General features: G+C 38.3%; 1 protein-coding gene across 1 annotated transcript; it reads right to left on the reverse strand.

The window, feature by feature from the left end:
* Positions 1-3,162: 3,162 nt before the first annotated feature.
* LOC135472214 (heat shock 70 kDa protein 4-like) lies at positions 3,163-19,557 on the reverse strand. The gene is made up of 18 exons (XM_064751603.1): positions 19,320-19,557; positions 18,130-18,328; positions 16,542-16,664; positions 14,218-14,317; positions 13,504-13,637; positions 12,746-12,990; positions 11,881-11,957; positions 11,239-11,390; positions 10,808-10,911; positions 10,182-10,315; positions 8,839-9,095; positions 8,335-8,385; positions 7,231-7,371; positions 6,044-6,169; positions 5,253-5,360; positions 4,814-4,933; positions 4,304-4,465; positions 3,163-4,112 (listed from the first exon to the last, which is right to left on the reverse strand). The coding sequence occupies exons 1-18, from the start codon at positions 19,424-19,426 to the stop codon at positions 3,957-3,959; spliced, it is 2,496 nt and encodes an 831-aa protein (XP_064607673.1). The 5' UTR covers positions 19,427-19,557; the 3' UTR covers positions 3,163-3,956.
* Between the last annotated feature and the right edge of the window lie 68 nt (positions 19,558-19,625).

Below are 19,625 nucleotides of genomic sequence, written 5' to 3' on the forward strand. Positions count from 1 at the left end.
TCTATGCTGATTGGGGATCAGTGGATTTGGTTTGTCATTGGGGTTGCTCATTTGATTTGTCCAGTGGAATCCAATAAATTTTGTCCTATTTTGAATCTTGTTTAAAATCAGATCTTTTGTTTAGCGCATCTACGGTTTCAAACCTACATGTAGAAAGGCATGCTGCACCATATACATATTCATTTCATTGATTGAGGCAAATGCCGCAATTCAGAAAATGTACAAACGGATACAAAGGTTGAATTACTGAATGACCTAGTTCAGACTAACCTGTAACTAGGTTGAACTACCTGCAGTGTTAAGTTCGCATAACACATTCCTGTCCGTAACAATGGGGCCCAAAGCTATGTTCTTCGATTCTTTCCTTTATTACGTCATGAATGCGAGTGAATTTGATGCAAATCTCTCTCCAATGCATGATTGCACCTTACATGAATTTCACCCGGCATTTACAAAGCGAAACAAATCTTTTGATCCTTGGGTCAAATGCACAAATATAGTGGTCATGCTCTTTTAGTTAATATGGAATGAAGCTTTTCCAAGATGGCATCCCTTTGCATAAATGCACTGAACCCTATATGTCACTGACTTCTCCTACTGCCAGTGTGTCCTCGCAAAGGGGTCCTGCGTGGTTAACGTGCCAGAGTGTTGTATTGACCCTGAAGCCTCTCACCAATGCAGTTCATAATGGCTCATAATGGCTTTCACTCCAGCAGTATGTGGGATCAACCTGCAGGTGATTGTGGGTTTTCACCAGGCTTTGTCCAGTCTCCTCCCACCGTAATGCTGGCCACAAGAACATATTCTTGAGTACAGCTTAAAACAGCAATCGAATAACTAAGTCCTAGCAATGTGTTTCACAGTGTTGTTCCTATGTAGACACTCTACACTGTAATCATATGAATAGATACAAAAAACTATTTGTAACCACTTCACAAGTTCGTCATTTTTAGCACTTCTAATCTAAATCAAGGACATTTTTCTACAAAAAGAGAAATTTCTCCATTAAGATGTAAATCTCGTGCCAGTTTACAAAGGAAAGCAAATATGGACATTCATGGGTCTACAGTTCACTCCATCTATGTGAACAAGTATTTTGAAACTATGTCTCAAGTCTAGAACAAAAAACAGTCCAGTATATACAAGGTGACTCAAAACTCAACCCTGGATCTGTAAATCGTTACGATGAAGCCACATACTGATTTGAAGTTCAAAATGACAAACTGTTCTTAAAAATGTCTCGAGACTGAAAGGCCATAATTATGTTTAAAATAGATGAAAACTGTCTGAAACTCCAACGTGATCAATAACTCATCATGGTGAAGCGGTAAACCAGGTTTCAATTCAGTGCATAGTACCCTATTGAAAAAGAATTTGAAAACCTTTCATGTCAGAGGTGTAAACCTGCAAAAATTTCAGCTCAATACATACAGCATTCAGACATTATCTTAACATGGATTCTAAATACACAAAAAAGATGTAAAGGTAAATGAATTTTCACAATTAATGGTGATCAATATGCTCAGACCATCTGCAATGGATGCTCATGTAATTGGGGGTCTACATATATACAAAGGCTTAGATTTTAGGTCCATTTCACTCTTCGCAGTTTAACTTTCAGAAAAACAAATAGGGCCGATTCCATAAAGTCAAAATTTTAAAACTCTGTACGATGCTTTTCATACTGGAAGTTGAAATTTGGACACACTTGTCTATAGACAACATCTATGAGGACAAAATTTTAATTTCTACAGCCCCAAAACAAGCTTTCAAATCGTATTTCAAATTTTGACCTGTCTGAAATGGTTTGGTGGAGTCCGCCCATGTACTCTTCCACTTACTAACCCAGAACTTACACTTTTTAGAGTGTCCTATCCTTGGGTCAAAGCTGTTCTGAACCAGAACAGGTTTCCTAAAAAGACTTCACATCACAGTTATTTGTCGATAAATTAAGACAATAACATCTTCCGTACTAGCTACACTCAACAGTGTCCGCAAGGAAAAAAATAACAGGTGGAACAGCTGGGTTGAAACCAAGATGTAGATTTTTATATGTGTGATTGACAACTTTCATAGATTTGTTTATTTTAAAAATGAACAGAAGGAACTGAAGGGAACTGAAGGCAACTGTTGTGAAAAAACACTTCGGGATGAATACTCCTGGCAAAGGAGTCCTATGATTCCAAAATAGATTGAGAAATTCAGATGCCATGTGAGTGCATATACATCAGTTCACAGTGACGTTATGGTCTTCATTATTCCCGCATAATGAAGTGATAAGAATTCAGAATTACTTAATTTAGATTATGAGAAGCCTATTTTCGTCACACGCACCTTCAGGCTTTCAATCAGAGGTATGATATGCTGGCAATGTTCAAAATTATAAGTGTGGCCGGCTGGTCTCCATGAGCTCTATGGTTAGCATGCCAGGAGCCTCAAACCACTGATGTTGCTGGGAGTTAAGCCCAGATCATGCTAGCTTAGTCTTTGGTCATACATGGGAAGGTCTGTCAGAAACCTGCGGATGGTTGTGGGTTGTCCCTCAGGCTCTACTGGGCTTCTCTCACCATAATGATGGTGAAATATTCTTGAGTATGACGTAAACACAAATCAAATAAGTTTGGCCAGTTACTCAGAAGTGTACTACCAGCCAGGCTTAAATTTTAATACCAGTCTCGTTCTAATAAAAAGGAATGCCGCTTTGACCCGGACTAAAATTAATGGGGAGGTGGCATATTTGTTAATCCTGTGAGGTCGCGCTAGTGTGAAGCAGGACATTAAGCCATTGTTGTGTCAAAAACAGATTGTAGCCCAACATCTACAAAGTTACAATGTATTAGTTTTATTAGTATTCTAACATGCTGTCTTTAATCTGACGTCTCCATGCGTTTCCATCCTGGGCTCTGTATGGTTCCCCCCATCCCCCCATAATGCTGGCTGTTGTTGTATAAGTGAAGTATTCTTTTTAGTATGGCGTAAAACACCAAATAAATAAATTAATTAATGCGTCATTAGGATGGGATGAGGAAGGGATATTTGACATCAAGGTCCTGCTGCTGGGTATTTGACCTGTCCCCATCACTCAGCTAAAGGTTTAACACATTTTTCCAACTCGCCTTTATAGTGCCTTCAGAAACAAATAAACTTTACAAATATCCAAACTGAGCTTTATAAGTTATTTTATTACTTGTCCAGGTATTACCATCAATCAACATTGCAATATTTAAGCAGACTAACTAGAACAAAAGCCTCTGCTTTGAATGGGTATGAACAATTCCCATATGCTTTCCCCTGCTCACCATATTAATTTATCCCTGCCATCGATCAGAAGTTGCAGAATGTGCAGTGTTGTAGTGAGTAATGCTAAACAGTGCTGCTACTCCAGGCTGCGTCCAATGCTGGAGGAGAACCAGTACAAACATGAACAACTAATGAACATCAAAACAATACTATACAAGTATACAGATGTCAAAACAATGACGACAGTGAGCAATCAGAAGAACCTTGGCTGAAAACACCTAGAAAACGACAAGAGTTTGTACAAGTGATCCATACCATTCAATACTCGGTAGCAGTACATTGGGAGTTTATCATAGTCCACGGCCACGATGGCAGCCTATAGTCACGTGATGTTTTTTACTTTTGCTTTGGGGTTTAATTAACTTTTACAAACTGATGAAGATTAGCACTTATAGACAATAAATAGAGGAATTATACATCAAGGGGAGTAATTGAACATCCATCCATCCATCCATCGATATATCCTGTCACGCATCTCTGTATTGTTCAGAGTTCACCGGAGATGTCACCTGTCACCTAGTCGAGTTCTCCACACCCCATCCCCTAGTGTGCTTCTCACCCACCCGCCTGCCCTACGGCTGCAGTGTGCAACTGTCTATAACCTGTAACTGTCCTGTTCCCAGACACCTAATTCAATAGCTTAAGTCCTGCAGATGTCAGTCCAAGTCCATAGCTGCTTTGTCATCTGGGCTTTGGGGTTGGTCCTCTGCCTTGACCTCGTTCGCTTTCGGATCAGGCTTCTTCTCCTCCGGTGGGGGCTGTGGTTTAGGCTTGGGCTTGTTCAATATTGGGTTACACACAGAGTCCAGCAGCTGGAAGAGTCAAAACACAGGTTAAGCAACGGTACTGGATTATCTATAATACTTAAACATTGATGGAAGTTTCACAAGCCGATGGTAATTTTCTCGAGAGAGAAAAAAGATGGTTATAAGATGTGGTCAGACAGAGAGATGGAAGTTAAGACACAAGCTAAGAGAGCATCTTGAAGTACAGTGTTTTTTACCTGTTTTTCTGTGTGAATTTGGGAAGCAGTAACAACTGGAGGTTCATGGAGTGGCGTCTTTCCTTGTAAGTTCATATGCTTCTCATACCAATCTGTTTTCTGTTTTAAGCACTTGTTTAACTTCTCCACATCTGCTGGCTCTAGGTGGCTGTATTTTTCATCCTGGCAAAATAGAAATACACATATATTGAAAACTTTATGTGCTGGCATTAATGGTCTCATTTTCGGGGCTTTGTGTTCTTCTGAAATGCACCAAACAATAGCTGTAATAATTTTGGGACTTGAAATTCCTAGATTCCTGTTCAAAGATGAGTTCTAAACGCATCCCTATGACACGTATGTCTTCACTTCATGTCACATGTATTATGCACACCACATGAGATGCATAACTACACGAGTTATGGGCCCCAAACATAAGGTCACATCTGACGTCCTTGTTCATAGAAGACCCTGTGACAATATCAATGTTTCTACATTGACAACAATTCTCTACATGGTTGGTAGTCTTACCTTCTGTTCTATCTGTGCAGAACACTTTCGCACTTGCTGAAGTGCTGTTCCCAGCGCCTCGAAAGCTGCCGGCCGCTCTAAAGCTTCCTTATACCTGTCACTGATTGGCTGGCCCAATTTCTGGGTAAGAGAAAAACAAAGCATTAAGTACCCGCCCGATTCATCAGACATTCTCATTTACATTATAATGTGAAGAAATAATGCAGTGATATTTCCTTATCATATTTAGATTATACAGCAAAACCTGCTATGAACAACTGGATGATAATAGAGCACTGAATGACTAAGGTTAAGTCTGACTGAATTCCAAGTCATTTTCCTGACCCTGGGTCCAGGCACCCAGCTGACAAGGCAGACACACTAACACTGAGGTATCAAAGTACAGGTTTTACACCTTGAAATTCGACTCCTCAATACACTATCTAATGTACACACTTACCTTGAGGGAAGCCAGCTTGTCAATGTAGACTTGTCTAGACTGGTCCTCCCCCTCATCATATAACCAGTCCTCAGTCTGGTTAAGCAGCTGACTCAGGGGTTCTCTCTCCTGTAACACAACAGGACATGCAATGTTAGCTATACACCGTTATATCTCATCATAGCACTGCCACACAATTTCTCATGACTCTTTTGGAAATGAAGTGTATTTTGCAGCCATTGATTTAGAAGAAAACTTCAAAATTACCCTAAATCCTCAAAAAATTCAACCACATATGTAATGCATGTTTTGTCATATAAGATGAATGTTTTCTAAACTGAACAGGTTATCTTAAAATTTTTGTGAAACTCATATCTGCTCTTACCTGAACAGTACATTTTATTCTTCAAAATCATATGAACTGTTATAACACTGGACCTTAAGTTTTACCTTACAGCTCAAATTTATTGAGCATTTAGGGTAGTTAAAGGTCAGGTGACACCACTTTTATTTTGTATTTTATGAGCGAGCATAAAAACAAGACTGAATATCCCTCTTGCTATTTTGTCCTATTTTCATGTTTTTCTTGCCTTTCTGATCACATAAATATGTCTTTAACACAAACAGCTGTTTAGCGAGTCCCCATTTCCCATAACATAGATGATTTTTTCAGTTTTGCTTTTATTGTTATACCCTTCTTCATCACTGAAAAAAAGATTAATTCTGCCCGTAAAACAAAAATTTAAACAGGTGTGGGCTAAGGGTTTTTAGCAGGGTGCACTTCAGGAAACTTTCAGTGAATCTTTTCTTACCGAATCCTTAGTGTATTGCTCGTAATCCCCGTAGAGTTTGTCTCTGATTTCGTACACATATTCTTCCACTGCGTTTTTGGCATCTGCTCGCTCTTTCTCCAGTTTGTCCTGCATGATCATCTGGTTCTGAGAACAGATCGGCAAAGAGTTGAACTACTATCCATACACTTGATGTTAGTACCGTTAACAAGGGGTACTCTTTCAGCAGAATAAAACTGTGCTTGATGCCTACACTTTCACAAATTCAGTCAAAGCAGATGACGATTTTAAAATGAAAACTTTCAAAATGACACACTTTTTATCCTGGCAAGAGTGACCTTGGTTAGCGTGCCTGTGTGGCGGAATGATCCAAAAGCCTCTCACCTATGCGGACACTCTGAGTTTAAGTCCAGCTAATGCTGGCTTCCTCTCATGCCAAACATGGCAAGGTTTGCCAACATCCTGTGGATAGACGTGGGTTTCCCGCAGGCTCTGCCCTGTTTCTTCAAAGTATAATGCTGGCTCTTATCATATAAGTGAAATATTCTTGAGTACCGTGTAAAACACCAATCAAATAATGAATAAAATAATTATCATAACAAAATAAGCTGAACAGCCATTATGCCATTAACATGACATATCCAAATTTTGTGACAGGAAAGGGAGAACAGCCGTCCCTAAAGCACTGTAACCATGACAGTGACATGCCATTAAACATATTTAGTTGAATTTATGTGAACCTTGGTGACACCCAGTGCTTTCCACTCACCTGAGCATAGTTTCAAGCAAACCAATTTAGAGAAAAAAAAAGCAAAAAAAAAAAAAAAAAAAAAAAAACGAATATGAACTGAATTTGGGCTTTGTCTGTCTGCAATTGCATAAATTGCCATGTGCTTTCTATGTCTGTGCAAGAGCTAATGAGTTCGGGTGAACATAACATATGCCCCAACAAATGCATATTATAAAATATTACCAGCAGCATTGTGGCAAGTATAACCCCTGATGGGAACCTTCATCTCAAGTGGACAAAGGTGTCCACCTCAAATCAAAACTTTGTGCGGAAAACATTTGGGAGTTGCAGACGGACAAAATCGCTATAACATAATACGCTCCGCCTAATAGCGCGGGTGTATAAAAATCGCTATATAGCTTAATAAACTACTGGTTTATCAACTGAAATAACCTATTTAACAATCAGAAATGCTCACCTCTTTTTCCAAAAGTAGGTTGATCTCGGACCGGTTCAGCTGAGGAACAATGGATTCCACAGGCAGATCAATCATCTTTATCGTTTTCTTCTTCTTCTTTGCTGCCACGGCTTCCTTCTTAACTTCACCCGTACTGTTCTCCTATAGTCAAGGTCAAAATAAACAGACGTCAAGCTCATGAGTAAAATGATAAAAAGCAACAGTATTTAATCTGACTGTAAATGTTCAAATTTTCAACCACTATATTCAGTGGAATTTATGAATACAATTATTATGTAGCTGACATATAAAATGATTTGTTGGTGTGATTAAAGATGCAAGCTTCACAAAACTATGCATGAACTTTCTCTACCTCTCATAGTTCTCCCAGGATGTTTCAAAAATTGGCTTCAGAGGTGGTTGAAAAAAGTTGAACTTTAGTATGAGTCACAAAAATAAAAAAAGCTAGATACTGATTCAACATAGCTACACCATCACGCCATAATGCATTACTGTTGTAATGAGTAGATTTCTACTTAATCGTCAGAAAAACTGCTGGGTTAAGAGCTTATACATAGCTATGCAATTTAGAGACATTATTAATCATATCAGGTGTGCCAATTAAGTTAATTTTTGAGCCACACCAATGAAAGGAAATACTCTAATTCCAAAACCTTTTCCCATGTTTGCAATATGTTTATTTAAACATAATGTGAGGGCTTCATCGTCAGAAAAACTGCTGGGTTAAGAGCTTATATATAGCTATGCAATTTAGAGACATTATTAATCATATCAGGTGTGCCAATTAAGTAATTTTTTGAGCCACACCAATGAAAGAAAATGCTCTAATTCCAAAACCTTTTCCCATGTTTGCAAGATGTTTATTCAAACATACTGTGAGGGCATTACACAGATGATCTGGTACTTTTTATGAAGCCCTGAATCTGGCAAAACCCAATCAATGTAGTTTTGCCTCCAAAATGTGTCTAAATAATACTGAACGTTTTTCTTTCATATGCGAAAAAGGTCGAGGAATTAGGGTAGGTCAAATCTAAACTAGATAGCAACTCTTCATGAAGACCCAGTGCTGAGCTGGGGTGTTACATAACATTCATTCTCACCTACCTGGTTTGTCTGCTCTGGGTTGGATGCATCTGGCTCTGTCTGCATTGGGGTCTGAAAGACGAATTACACATCTATCAGACCACTGGTACATGTACAGTACAAGCCAGGATGAAAGCTTTCCAGGCAGCTCAGAAGCTTGCTATTAATCTGCCAGTGGTGGATTGCCTGTGTAATGTTAGCATGAGCATGATCCCCAGCAGACTACAATGCAGTTATGCCTAAATGCTGATGTTTACAAAATTACAAATGAGGGTCAATAAAGATGTAAAGCAAAGTGTGGTTATCTCCACTTGTTTGGGAGCTCTTCAGTTCACTTCGCCTTTGAAATTGCTCCCAGTGATGTGACCTGATGAAGACTTAGCAAGATGGAAAACAAAGTGAAAGAGGAAAACAAAGTGGAAGAGGGAAAAAAAAACCATTCTTGAAGAGTCTAAACAAAACGAAGATATCCACACTAACTGGTCAGACCAATGCAAAATAGTTTACCATCACATGTAGCCTTACCTCATTAGACTCTCCAGATTTTGACTCGACTGCAGAATCCTCCTCTGAAGCCAGGCTGTTGTCGCTGTTCTCGGGTTTTGGCCCGTCGTCTGTCTCCATGTTTTCTTCTGCTCCTTCCTCCTGATGATCATCGCCCTTCTCCACCATGGATGCAGACGACACGTTAAATATCCCGTGGATGTTGGTTCGTACCTTTACCTTCACCTTGGAGCTTTCTCCATTAGCTTGAGGTGTTACCTTATCTATTTTGAACACACCTACAAAGGAACAGCAATAACCAATCACAAACTGGGATATTCTGCATTAGCTTAATGCATTACTTAATCCACTCTGACTGCTATCAATTTCCATACTCTAATTCTTCAAACTTTTTGCATGTTTGCAAGGTGTTTTTTTTTAAGTATATTTTGGAGGCTTTATTCTGTACAGACTAAGAAAATAATACTTTATATGAAGCCCAGAAACTGGCCAATGCAACCAATGTGGCCCCCTCGCATCCAAAACCATAAACTGCCCTGAAAATTGTTCTTTCACATGCAAAAAGGTGGACGAATTAGGGTAATCACTTTGTTCCGTCCTTCAAGCGACCATAATAACAAAAATTGTCCTTTGTCTCTAAGATCCAAAAGCACATTTTGTTAATTTTTCATTTTTCGGTACTTCTGAAGGCTCAACCCAGGTGTATGCCTGTTTATTCCACCCAAGACATTTAAGCCCATTTCTAGTGACAATTATTTACATAAATGCAGCTACATCTAGACTCATTTCCGGAAACTATTTAAGAATACATTTAAGCAGTACATAATACCACACTTCTGTTTCAAATTACCCTGGATTTTGTTTATTTTCCACAGCAGAGAACTTTAACGGTAGCACCCAAGTTTACATGCGCAGTAAATTGGTCAGAATCTGAATGAACCCACACTGATTAAAAGACATGTATGTGCTAGATGTCCTGGGGTAAAGCTAAAGTCACTTCACCATTACCTGCACTTGAACAGGTGGCTTCATTAGTCATGCGCTGAAGATCAGAACTCAGCCAACCCATGCATTACAGCTCACATGTGCTATAGTTCATTTCTTTGAACTGTTTCGACAGTGGGTAGTGAAAATTTTCTTTGAGGTCAGTTGGTGTAGTGTGGTGCTGTATCACACTAAATCCTGGTGTGACCCGTTCAATATATCTTGCAACAACTACGTCTTAGTAATGGACGTTTTGAAGCTGACATAATGAAGATTTTACTGAAGGCACCAACCAAGCCTCATGGATACAGACACAAAAGTGCTACAGAACCAAGACCATCACCTCTGAATTAAGGTGTAAATGCTATGTACTGACTCACCTACTAAAGCCTCTGGGAAGGGCACCATGTTTGGATATGTGTACCTGGCCTCCAACTGGAATGGCTCTTTTTTGAAGAATGTCAACATTTTAGAGGCTGGGATTGGAGAGAACATCGGGAATAACTCCAAGTCACTGAAAGAAAAACAAAACAAAAAACAGGTGTAAATTTCATGGCCAAGATGGTTATTCTGAAAGTGAAGTCATAAATTTCTGCAACAGTAAGACATTTTATTTATTTACTTGATTCCTGTTTTACACTGTATTCAAGAATATTTCACTTGTACGATGCTGACCAGCATTATGGTGGGAAAAACTGGGAAGAGCCCGGGAAACCCACGACCATCCGCAGTTTGCTGACCGACCTTTCCACTTACGGCTAGAGAGGGGTAAGACATATATTGTGAATATAACAGTATAATTTTGTCACTAATTAAAACAATAACATGTGCATAAAAAACGCTATAGACAAACTAACCCCTTGACACTAGACAATGTAGTATTTAACCCTATAGACAAAGTAGCCCTTAACACTAATGACAAAGTGCCTCTTAACACAATGGACAAAGTAGACCCTAACACTATAGACAAAATAGCCATTAACACTATAGATACAGTAGCCCTTACCAGTCTTCCTCAATGCCTCCTTGCCATCTTAATGACAAACTATAGGGCTGACAATCAGTGATGGAGAAATCTCGCACACGGAAAGTCGGGGACAAAATTGCACACTGAAATGAACAGAAGTACACACATGAGAAAACTGAAAAGACAATATACCTCTGTTAACAATTATTTGGATCTTATTCCCAAAACATTTCTTCTTCCACCTTCCTTCAATTTTTTGGACTGGGGCTCGACCCAAGGCAATGTGCACAAAATTTCATTCATATCAGTTCATAAATTTCATAGGCTGATGAAGATATAACATTCTTGGCAGAGGTAAAGACACAAAGCATGATACAATTTACAGACATACTATCACAGCCCTTGAGGGCACACTGCAAACCTCCACTGTACTCCAGGCTACCTGTGACAGAACAGCTAAGTATTCTCACCTGTAAGGCACAGCCACGACTGACTGCCTCATCAGCATTAAGGGTTGTGCTCGGCTCCTTCCCAAATATGGACTGTACCATGGACTTGATGCACGGCATACGACTAGCCCCTCCCACAATTTCCACAGAGTAGATGTCATCAGGACGCAATTCTGCACACAGAAACACACAACAGTCAGCTGTGTTCATATTAATGCTTTCAGATATATTTACAACTCACATCAGTAAGACAGCCTTAGCAACAACCCCGTACTCGTGCAAAGTTGATTTAAAGAATACATGAAAAGGAACTACAAAACAAAGATTAGGTTTCTATGCCAAATGAAGAAAATTATGTCCTGGAATTTTGTTGAAAAAATTTCATTTTGAGGGTATTTTTAAACCCGGTAATTGCCCCTCTATATTATACATGTTTTCCATCAACAATTTAATTTTCTCAGAAATTGATCATTGATCTTGCTCGGACCTCGGTGAACACCCACAAAGTGCCCCGAGAAAGGTGAACGATGTCAGTCAGTGTGGGCACGAACACAGACACTGCAAAAAACTACACCCAGGGTTCTTCAGCAACCTGTTTAACAACTGTACGCAGAACAGCAAACTATTTCGTGAAGAAATTCAGTATACGTCAGAGAAACTTACTCGTGTATTCAAGAATCCTTTTCATGGCTACCTCAGCTTGTTTGATTAAACCACTCGTCATTCCTTCAAATGTCTCCCTGTAAACATAATCAGTCACAAAGTTAGTATATGTACTAAGAAAACAGCAATCAAATACACAAGATAGTGAGTAATAGCTTTTCAATGCTCCATCCACATGGATAAATTTTAACAATTTTTTTCTCAAAGTTTAAACAATATAGAGAACCATTAAATTGTAGGGACAGTTCCACTAAGCTAGATGCATCTAAGCCTTGACTGTTATCTCAACAATCCTCATTCGTACATAATCATTTTCCACATGTACAGTTAGAACAAACTGCTGTCTCTTGAGCAGCATCAAGATTTAATGATAACTTGGTCTTAATGTCACACGAGATGTATGTCACAGAATAATAATTCACGGATTAGATTTCACAGCACATCATCCATATTTTAACTACATAACAATTTCAGCAACATAAATATTAATCCAGCTTGAATATCTGTGCCACAAACCAAATTCAACATTATGAATGAATGAATGTACAGAGTGTACCCTCAACCTTTTCAACCACCTCTGCAACCAATATTTTGGAACATTCTGGGAGAGCTAAATGGGGAAGAAAAATAATTTTCACAGTTTAATGAAGCCTGCATCTTTAGTGAAAGGAAAGAATCATCTTAGTGTCATTTTCATCATAATTGTATGTATAAATTCCACTGTAAAAAATGCGTTAGTAGTTGAAAAGGTTGAAGATTTACAGTATCTATAAACTAGATAATACATACATATGTAATAGTGGTTAGCATGGTATAATGGACGGGTCTCTGATAAGCTGTCTGTTTTATGACTACACACACTCACCTGTCCATTCTGCCGCTCACATCCTTATCATCCATGAAACATTCAATATTTAACGGAATGCTCTGAGTATTAGCACTCATAAGTTTTTTCAGTTTCTCGCACTCTGTGGCTAATCTCAACAACGCCTTTGGTTTGGATAGTGCATCTATATTATAGCGCTTCTTGAAATCCTCTGCAAAGTGCTCCACTAAAAATCTGTCAAAGTCCCTGCCCCCCAGGTATGGATCTGATGAAACCCCCAACATCTGCAAGCAAACCAAAAGTGGCGACAGTGATGAAAATGAAAATATTTTCTATTTTGCCATTACATATTGCAAGGATGTAGCAGTAAGAGACGAGCTTTACTAACAGTAAAATGTTGTAAGTCCATAGCAAAATACAGCACCAAACAGTTTACAAAGAACTAGGATATAATCCGGTTTCTAATTTACATAACGTAAATTATTGTGTTGGAGCAGTTTGTGATATTTACTGCATTTCTGCCATAAATAGTAACTGTGTACAGGTTAATGAACTTTGCTACAAACATGCATCTTAAAAAAGTCAAAATGTTTCAAAGAATCACAGTAAATAATGTAACTTTTACAGGCTTGCAGTATCCCCTTTTACAAATGTGCAAAGTGTTAAATATAGGCCACAACTGTGTCAGCTATTTCTTAAGGTATCACACCATAGTAGCCGTGTGTCCGCAATCCTATCTATGCTTAAAAGCCCCATAATGTTAACTAAGTCATGCAAAATTCACATGGCTGGCTTACCTTGAGTTTTCCCTTGTTAAATGCCACAGCACATATCTGCAGGGACGTGTAACCCATGTCCACAAACACAACATGACGAGGTTTGTCATTTGGTTCTGGTAAGTCCTTCTTATATATTCCATAAGCCAGTGCAACTGAAAGAAAATAAAAAAAAAAAAAATTGTTAAAATTATATAAATAAATCTTAACTATGCATTATAAACTAAGCTGTTTCTCTGTGTGGTTGACATAAGGTGGTGTTTAATGCTGTATTTAAGAATATTTCAATTATATGATCATGGTCAAGTTAGTGAGTTATTTATTTATTTGATTGGTGTTTTATGTTGTTCTCTCACTTATACGATGGCAGCCAGCATCATTGAGGAAACCGGGGCAGACCTTGAAGGAAATCCAAGTTCATGCGCAGGTTGCTGGCAGACCTTCCCACGTACTGGCAGAGAGGAAGCTAGCATGAGCTTGAACTCACAGCCATCACATTGGTGAGAGGTTCCTGGGTAAGTTTGGGAGTAGTCGAACCTAAGAAACCTGCTGACTTGAAGCCAACTGCCATGGAAAAATTGAGAAGCCAGTCATACCAATCTGGCAGTCAACGCACTGAAAATCTTCTATAAACCAGCTCCACTAACTGAATGAGTTGCATAGCCAAGTCTAATTGCTGGATCTAACATTGAGACAGATAAATTTACACTGAGTCAAAAAGAGACGACTACTTACCAGCAGTGGTGTCATTCATTAATCTCAAGCAGTTCAGCCCTGATATCTGGCAGGCATCCAACATGGCCCTTCTCTCTCTATCAGTGTAGAATGATGGCACCTGAAGAGATAACAGGAAACAGTTCCTATGAATTACAATTCCATTTCAGGGGAATGGGTCCGTTTAACGAACGCAAAACAGGCCTTGCGGAAACCCTGCATAGACACAAAATTTAGAGTGAAAGACAGCACCTGATTAATGCTTGTGTCCACTGAAAGATTACCATTCAGGGTATCTTGAACTGGCATTAAATATTTTTTTTTGATTTTTTTCAACCCAATATAAGTTAGTTAAATTTCATCTTGATACAGCTTCAACACTTCTCCATTATCAACAGCAACGTGACGTTTACTCTAGCTCTGTAACGCCAAAGGTATTTTCCATGTTATAGTCAAAGGAGCAGTCTATGGCAGATAAAGGTTTGGATTTTGGCTTTCTCAGAAATTGAACATACTGGAAGGATATTTCTTCCACTGCTTGAACTGTTAATACAGTAAGCTTGGTATATCATGTACAGTTTAAGTAGCTTGCAGATGCATGGCCGGGACATTAATCACTAGTTCAGGTCATATAGCCTCCGGAGAGGTCGTGCTGGTGACTTTGACCCCTATTAAATATTTACAAAATTACAATAGGACGGATGTACAAATAGATTCATGCTCAATTCTGAACCAAATGGAAATAAATCTAAGTATCACTGAGGCTGATCTAGGCATTCGACTCGCTGAATTTTATGCTTCTGCTATAGAAAAAAGAAAAAAGGAAAAAAACAACATCCCTTGCATGCCAGAATGACAAAAAAGCAACATTTAAATTCTTCAATTCTCATAAAGAAAAAAATCATATCACAAGATTTAATTATTTTAATCACTGTCCAGTGAGATACCGTCTTCTCATTCCCATCAACCTTCGCCATCCCTAATGAATATTTCACTGACTCTGACATTTGTTGTTTAGAAACTACTGACTGAACGGTGAAATAAATGACAAAAAATGTATTTGTACAATTTGAACAGTGAGTCTAACTAGGCCTAGGGTCTACTGGGGAGATGAATGCGGTTTGGGCCAAGACAATATGATCCAGTCTGACATAATTTTTGATACCATCGCTGAATATTACATGGCTTGTAAATCAAGTAGTTTTATGTCTGTGGTGATACTTAAATAATACAGACTTGCCCCACAACACTGTGTGAAATGGCCCCTCAGCTATATGTAACTAAATCGTTGTAAACTATCTCAAGAGGGCGTCTTATGCAGTAGCTCTGTGCTATCATGTCACTTCATGGAGTGAATGGGTAATGGCTATGTTACACCAATGCCTCAGTTCACACCAGCCATTTGTGCACTATTGAAATTTTGTTCTACATGTTATTCACTGAAATCTCATTAAAATAATAAACTATGATACTTTTTAGAAAGCTTGAGAATCCTGCTTTCGAATGAAATATGTGTTAGCTTGGTGTTGTCTGGGTCTTTAACTACTATTCCAAATAGATGAAAAAAGTCTCTATTTCTTTAGACTCTTGACATTTTGAAGAACTGAATTAGAACTAAATTCAAGGTATAAGCCAAGCTGGCATTTCAAGAGTCTCACGACTTCACGAAAGTTTGGACGAGACAGGGTTGGGGCTCTGGTGAACTATGGTGGCCTAAATGCGTGATTTTATGGTAGGTGTTAAAGGCGGCATTGTGCCAACAGACCCGGCTATTATGTACATTCAGTCTAGCAAGTACTGTAAAACCTTGCCCGTTAGCTGTGTTAGTTTGTGAGTGCCCCGTCTGGTTCATATCTGCATGAACTTGCGGGACTCCTGAAATGCTGACTCTGCTTACTGAATACAAAATGATTTACAATCCACATTTTTGAGAACAACTTAGGAGGTTTATCCTCAAACATAACTTTATGTGATGTACGCTGCGTACAATATGTGTCCTCCACTGTTCGATATAGATCAAGTACATGTAGCACACAATAGAACTTTAGTTCATAAGCATATAGGAACATCTGAACAACCATGCAAGTTTAGACAAATGATACAGATGGAATAGAATATATAGCATGTCCTATTTTCAATTGGTTAGTTGCATGAAACAAGGTTATCACCACAGACTGTACTGTGTGAACAAGGATTTAGTTTGACACATTTTAGGGGAATGAATGAGGAAGTCTGAATGCTAGGTCTGCAATATTTCCACTGTATTGGACAATACTTTTTGGAAATGTCATGCTGCATGCACCCATGAAGAATTCCTGTGAAGCCTTAGTTTATATTTTACTTACAGAAACGACAACATCGACCACTTTGGTCTTTAGGGCAGCCTCGCCTGTCTCCTTCATCTTGGTCAGTAGCATGGCCACAATTTGCTCTGGGGAAAATCTCTGTTGTTCTCCCATATACTGAACCTGAAAACACAGTAACAACAAAAACATGTGCATATTAACCATAGCACCATATTCCAAATCACATTAATCGTTACACTGCTGATGTCAAATGAAGTTCTCTTAATACACATGCATCTATTTTCCTAGTCTGGTTATATGAACAAAACTTCTGAACTCATTTACATAACAGCAGCTATTTTCATTATCATCTATGTTTTCATAACCTTCTTTTTAAAGCTGACATCAAGCACTTCATTGATGTTGAAGAATCAGCAATCAAAATGTGCTACCTCTCCAAATTTCACAGCTACAAAACCTATAAGATACAGCATCTGAAACAAGGCCAAATCGCTGGTTTTAGTATTATATAGCAGGAGACACTCAGTAATACCAGTCTGAAGCTACCAGCTCAGTGTGAATGTCAGACACACTCCTGAGTGTGAAATGTTCTGTGACAAGACAGACAGCCAGCCAGCCAGACAAACAGACTGGCTGACTGACTGAGGCAATTCTTTAACCTGTATCAGTCAAAACCCCAGGCAATCTCATTAGTAAGAATAGCAGAGTAGAATGAACCTTGTTAAAACAACTTGTTTGTCTATTGTGTTGTTATAGATCTAGTCTTTACAGATATTTGATGGTCTATATTGATCTTGAGTATGGTTTAACAATAACACTGACCAGTCTGATTAACACACAGGTAAGCCAAAGCCATCCATAGTCTGTTTTTCATAACCAAACCCCCATATGAAGAATTAAAGCAGGTCGGCTGATGTTTACTTTTAACTTTTTCAAAAAAGCTTTGCAATTAAAGACAAACTGCACTGGACATTAATAAATAAAACATTTCTTTATCTGGAGAAAGCAGCAATAATATCTGAGTTGAGCCCTTCATGGTGAGTAGTAAGGGTCACAAACATCTTGTTAAAGATGGCCTTACAACAAATGTGCCAGGACTAGAATGATCTGGATTTTCACCAACACATGTTATTATAAGTTACAATCTTGGCTGGTATGGTATGTTCTCGAACAGTTTGACCACGTACGATGAAAAAGACGAAATGTACCTTCATGTACATTTTTTTTTCAAACTGCCTCATGATGAGATAAAAATCTGTTTTCTGTTTGTCAAACTAGATAGTCAGACAAAGGAATACCTTCAACAAATTGACTTGTTTTCTGGACACCCAGAAACACCACGAAACTGTTAATACTGAGATGAACAAAAACAAGATTTAAGAAATATTCTTCCCGATTAATACATTGTTATTAATCCAGCCTGGAATTATTTTTTAAGATAACTACCCACATTAATAATGACAATGTTATTTACATGTAACTTTGGTCCTGTACCAAAGAGTTGGCTCATGTCCAAATACTTCTGGTTACAGGACATTGACCTTATCCTGCTGTTTATTTTCAGGCTTGTTAATGCATGCTCAACGGACACTTGAATAGATTGTGCACAAATGATACTTATTCATACCAAAATATCCGTGGAGCCATGTGGTCCTTCAGTGATTGCATATGGAACGAACTGCTTCTCTCTTTGAACATGGGCATCATTATATCTTCTCCCAATTAAACGTTTGAAAGATGATATTGTGTTCTTAAAATTTGTGACATTTTGTTGTTTTGCAGACACCCCAATGAATCTCTGCTTGTTTGTAAGTGACACATAGGCTCTGAAATACAAAAATATGAAATAATTTAGAATAATTAATTAGAAAACAGGACAAGGATGGGTGACTTAATCCCTGAATTAAAACATTTGAGCTCAAATGATTCAACCTTACCATGGCTCAGGTACAGGATATATAATTAAATAATTTTAGACCAAATACCATCACAATATTCAGGGAATTTATCTACCTTACAATGTAATGGTAAGGATTACACTGATTAATTGAACTAGAAGTGATAAACAATAAGCACTGTGTTTCAATCCTTGATCACAGAATTCAATAACTTCAGTGAAAAACTAAGAGGTCCTACTAAACTGCACAGATGATGGGCCTAATTTTAAGAAGACATTTTATTTTAAACTGTTTATAGTATGTATGCACATGCATGAACAGATTTCCACTTCATAATAAAAATAAACAAAAAAAAATTTCAAGCTGATTATATCTACATTAAAAACAAATTATCTGTCTTCTTTGCTACTTAAAACAGAACTGATTTGTGAATACTAACATATTAGCATCTATTATTTCTTGCAACGAGTTCAGCACATGTTTATCCACCAGCATGGGCCTAGATTAATGGAATTAAACAAATACCCCAAGCTGTAGATCAGAGGCTTTATTCCCACAACTATTGTTTTCATCAAAGCGTAAAGAAGATTAAGTGCTTCAAACACAACTAATATTAACACCCTTTTGATATACCGAAAATGACCAATACTCAAATTATTCGCTGAACACTTCTCAATCTCAATGTATTTTGAATCCGATCAGTCTCGATAAGACAAGATAGAACTGTTTTTCAGATTAAGTTTAAAAATTGAAAACCGAACACATCATGGACGCCACCCTGATTTTTATGATACGCTATCGAAAAAATGCCGAAAATCTACACCGTTTAAGATCTTAACACCATCAGTGTGTAATCCGAACAATAGAGCACGTGTGTGGGGCGTTGTTGACATTTATTTTTGAGGTCTGGGGTACTTACGGTGTACATCGGTCACTGTACTCATTAGCGACGGTCTCGATTCCACCATCTCGAGCTACTGCTTCATAGCACGTGTATGCTCCTAAATCTATTCCAACTACCGACATTTTGGTCCACGATGTGGATAAAATCTCTGTGTACACGTAAACTTCAGATCTGAGTCTCACAAAGCGGATCCAGACAAACTATATAGGTTTAGACGCAAATTTCCAGAACGATCGCCCGGTGAACTTTCGGGAAATGTACACACGTGAATTAGAGGACTGTGATCTGCGCATGTGTCAAAAGCCCAAATCGCGCTACCTG

This window comes from Liolophura sinensis, chromosome 8, assembly GCF_032854445.1.
Source record: "Liolophura sinensis isolate JHLJ2023 chromosome 8, CUHK_Ljap_v2, whole genome shotgun sequence".
Taxonomy (NCBI): domain Eukaryota; kingdom Metazoa; phylum Mollusca; class Polyplacophora; order Chitonida; family Chitonidae; genus Liolophura; species Liolophura sinensis.

What these genes read in the sequence shown, in the direction of transcription:
- LOC135472214 (XM_064751603.1), bottom strand. Translation starts at nt 19,426, where the DNA reads ATGTCGGTAGTTGGAATAGATTTAGGAGCATACACGTGCTATGAAGCA. An exon ending in TTAACAAGGGAAAACTCAAG is followed by an intron (nt 12,991 to 13,503) that starts GTAAGCCAGCCA and finishes GTTTGCTTGCAG; the next exon opens with ATGTTGGGGGTTTCATCAGA. An exon ending in GGAGGCATTGAGGAAGACTG is followed by an intron (nt 10,316 to 10,807) that starts GTAAGGGCTACT and finishes TTTTTCTTTCAG; the next exon opens with TGACTTGGAGTTATTCCCGA.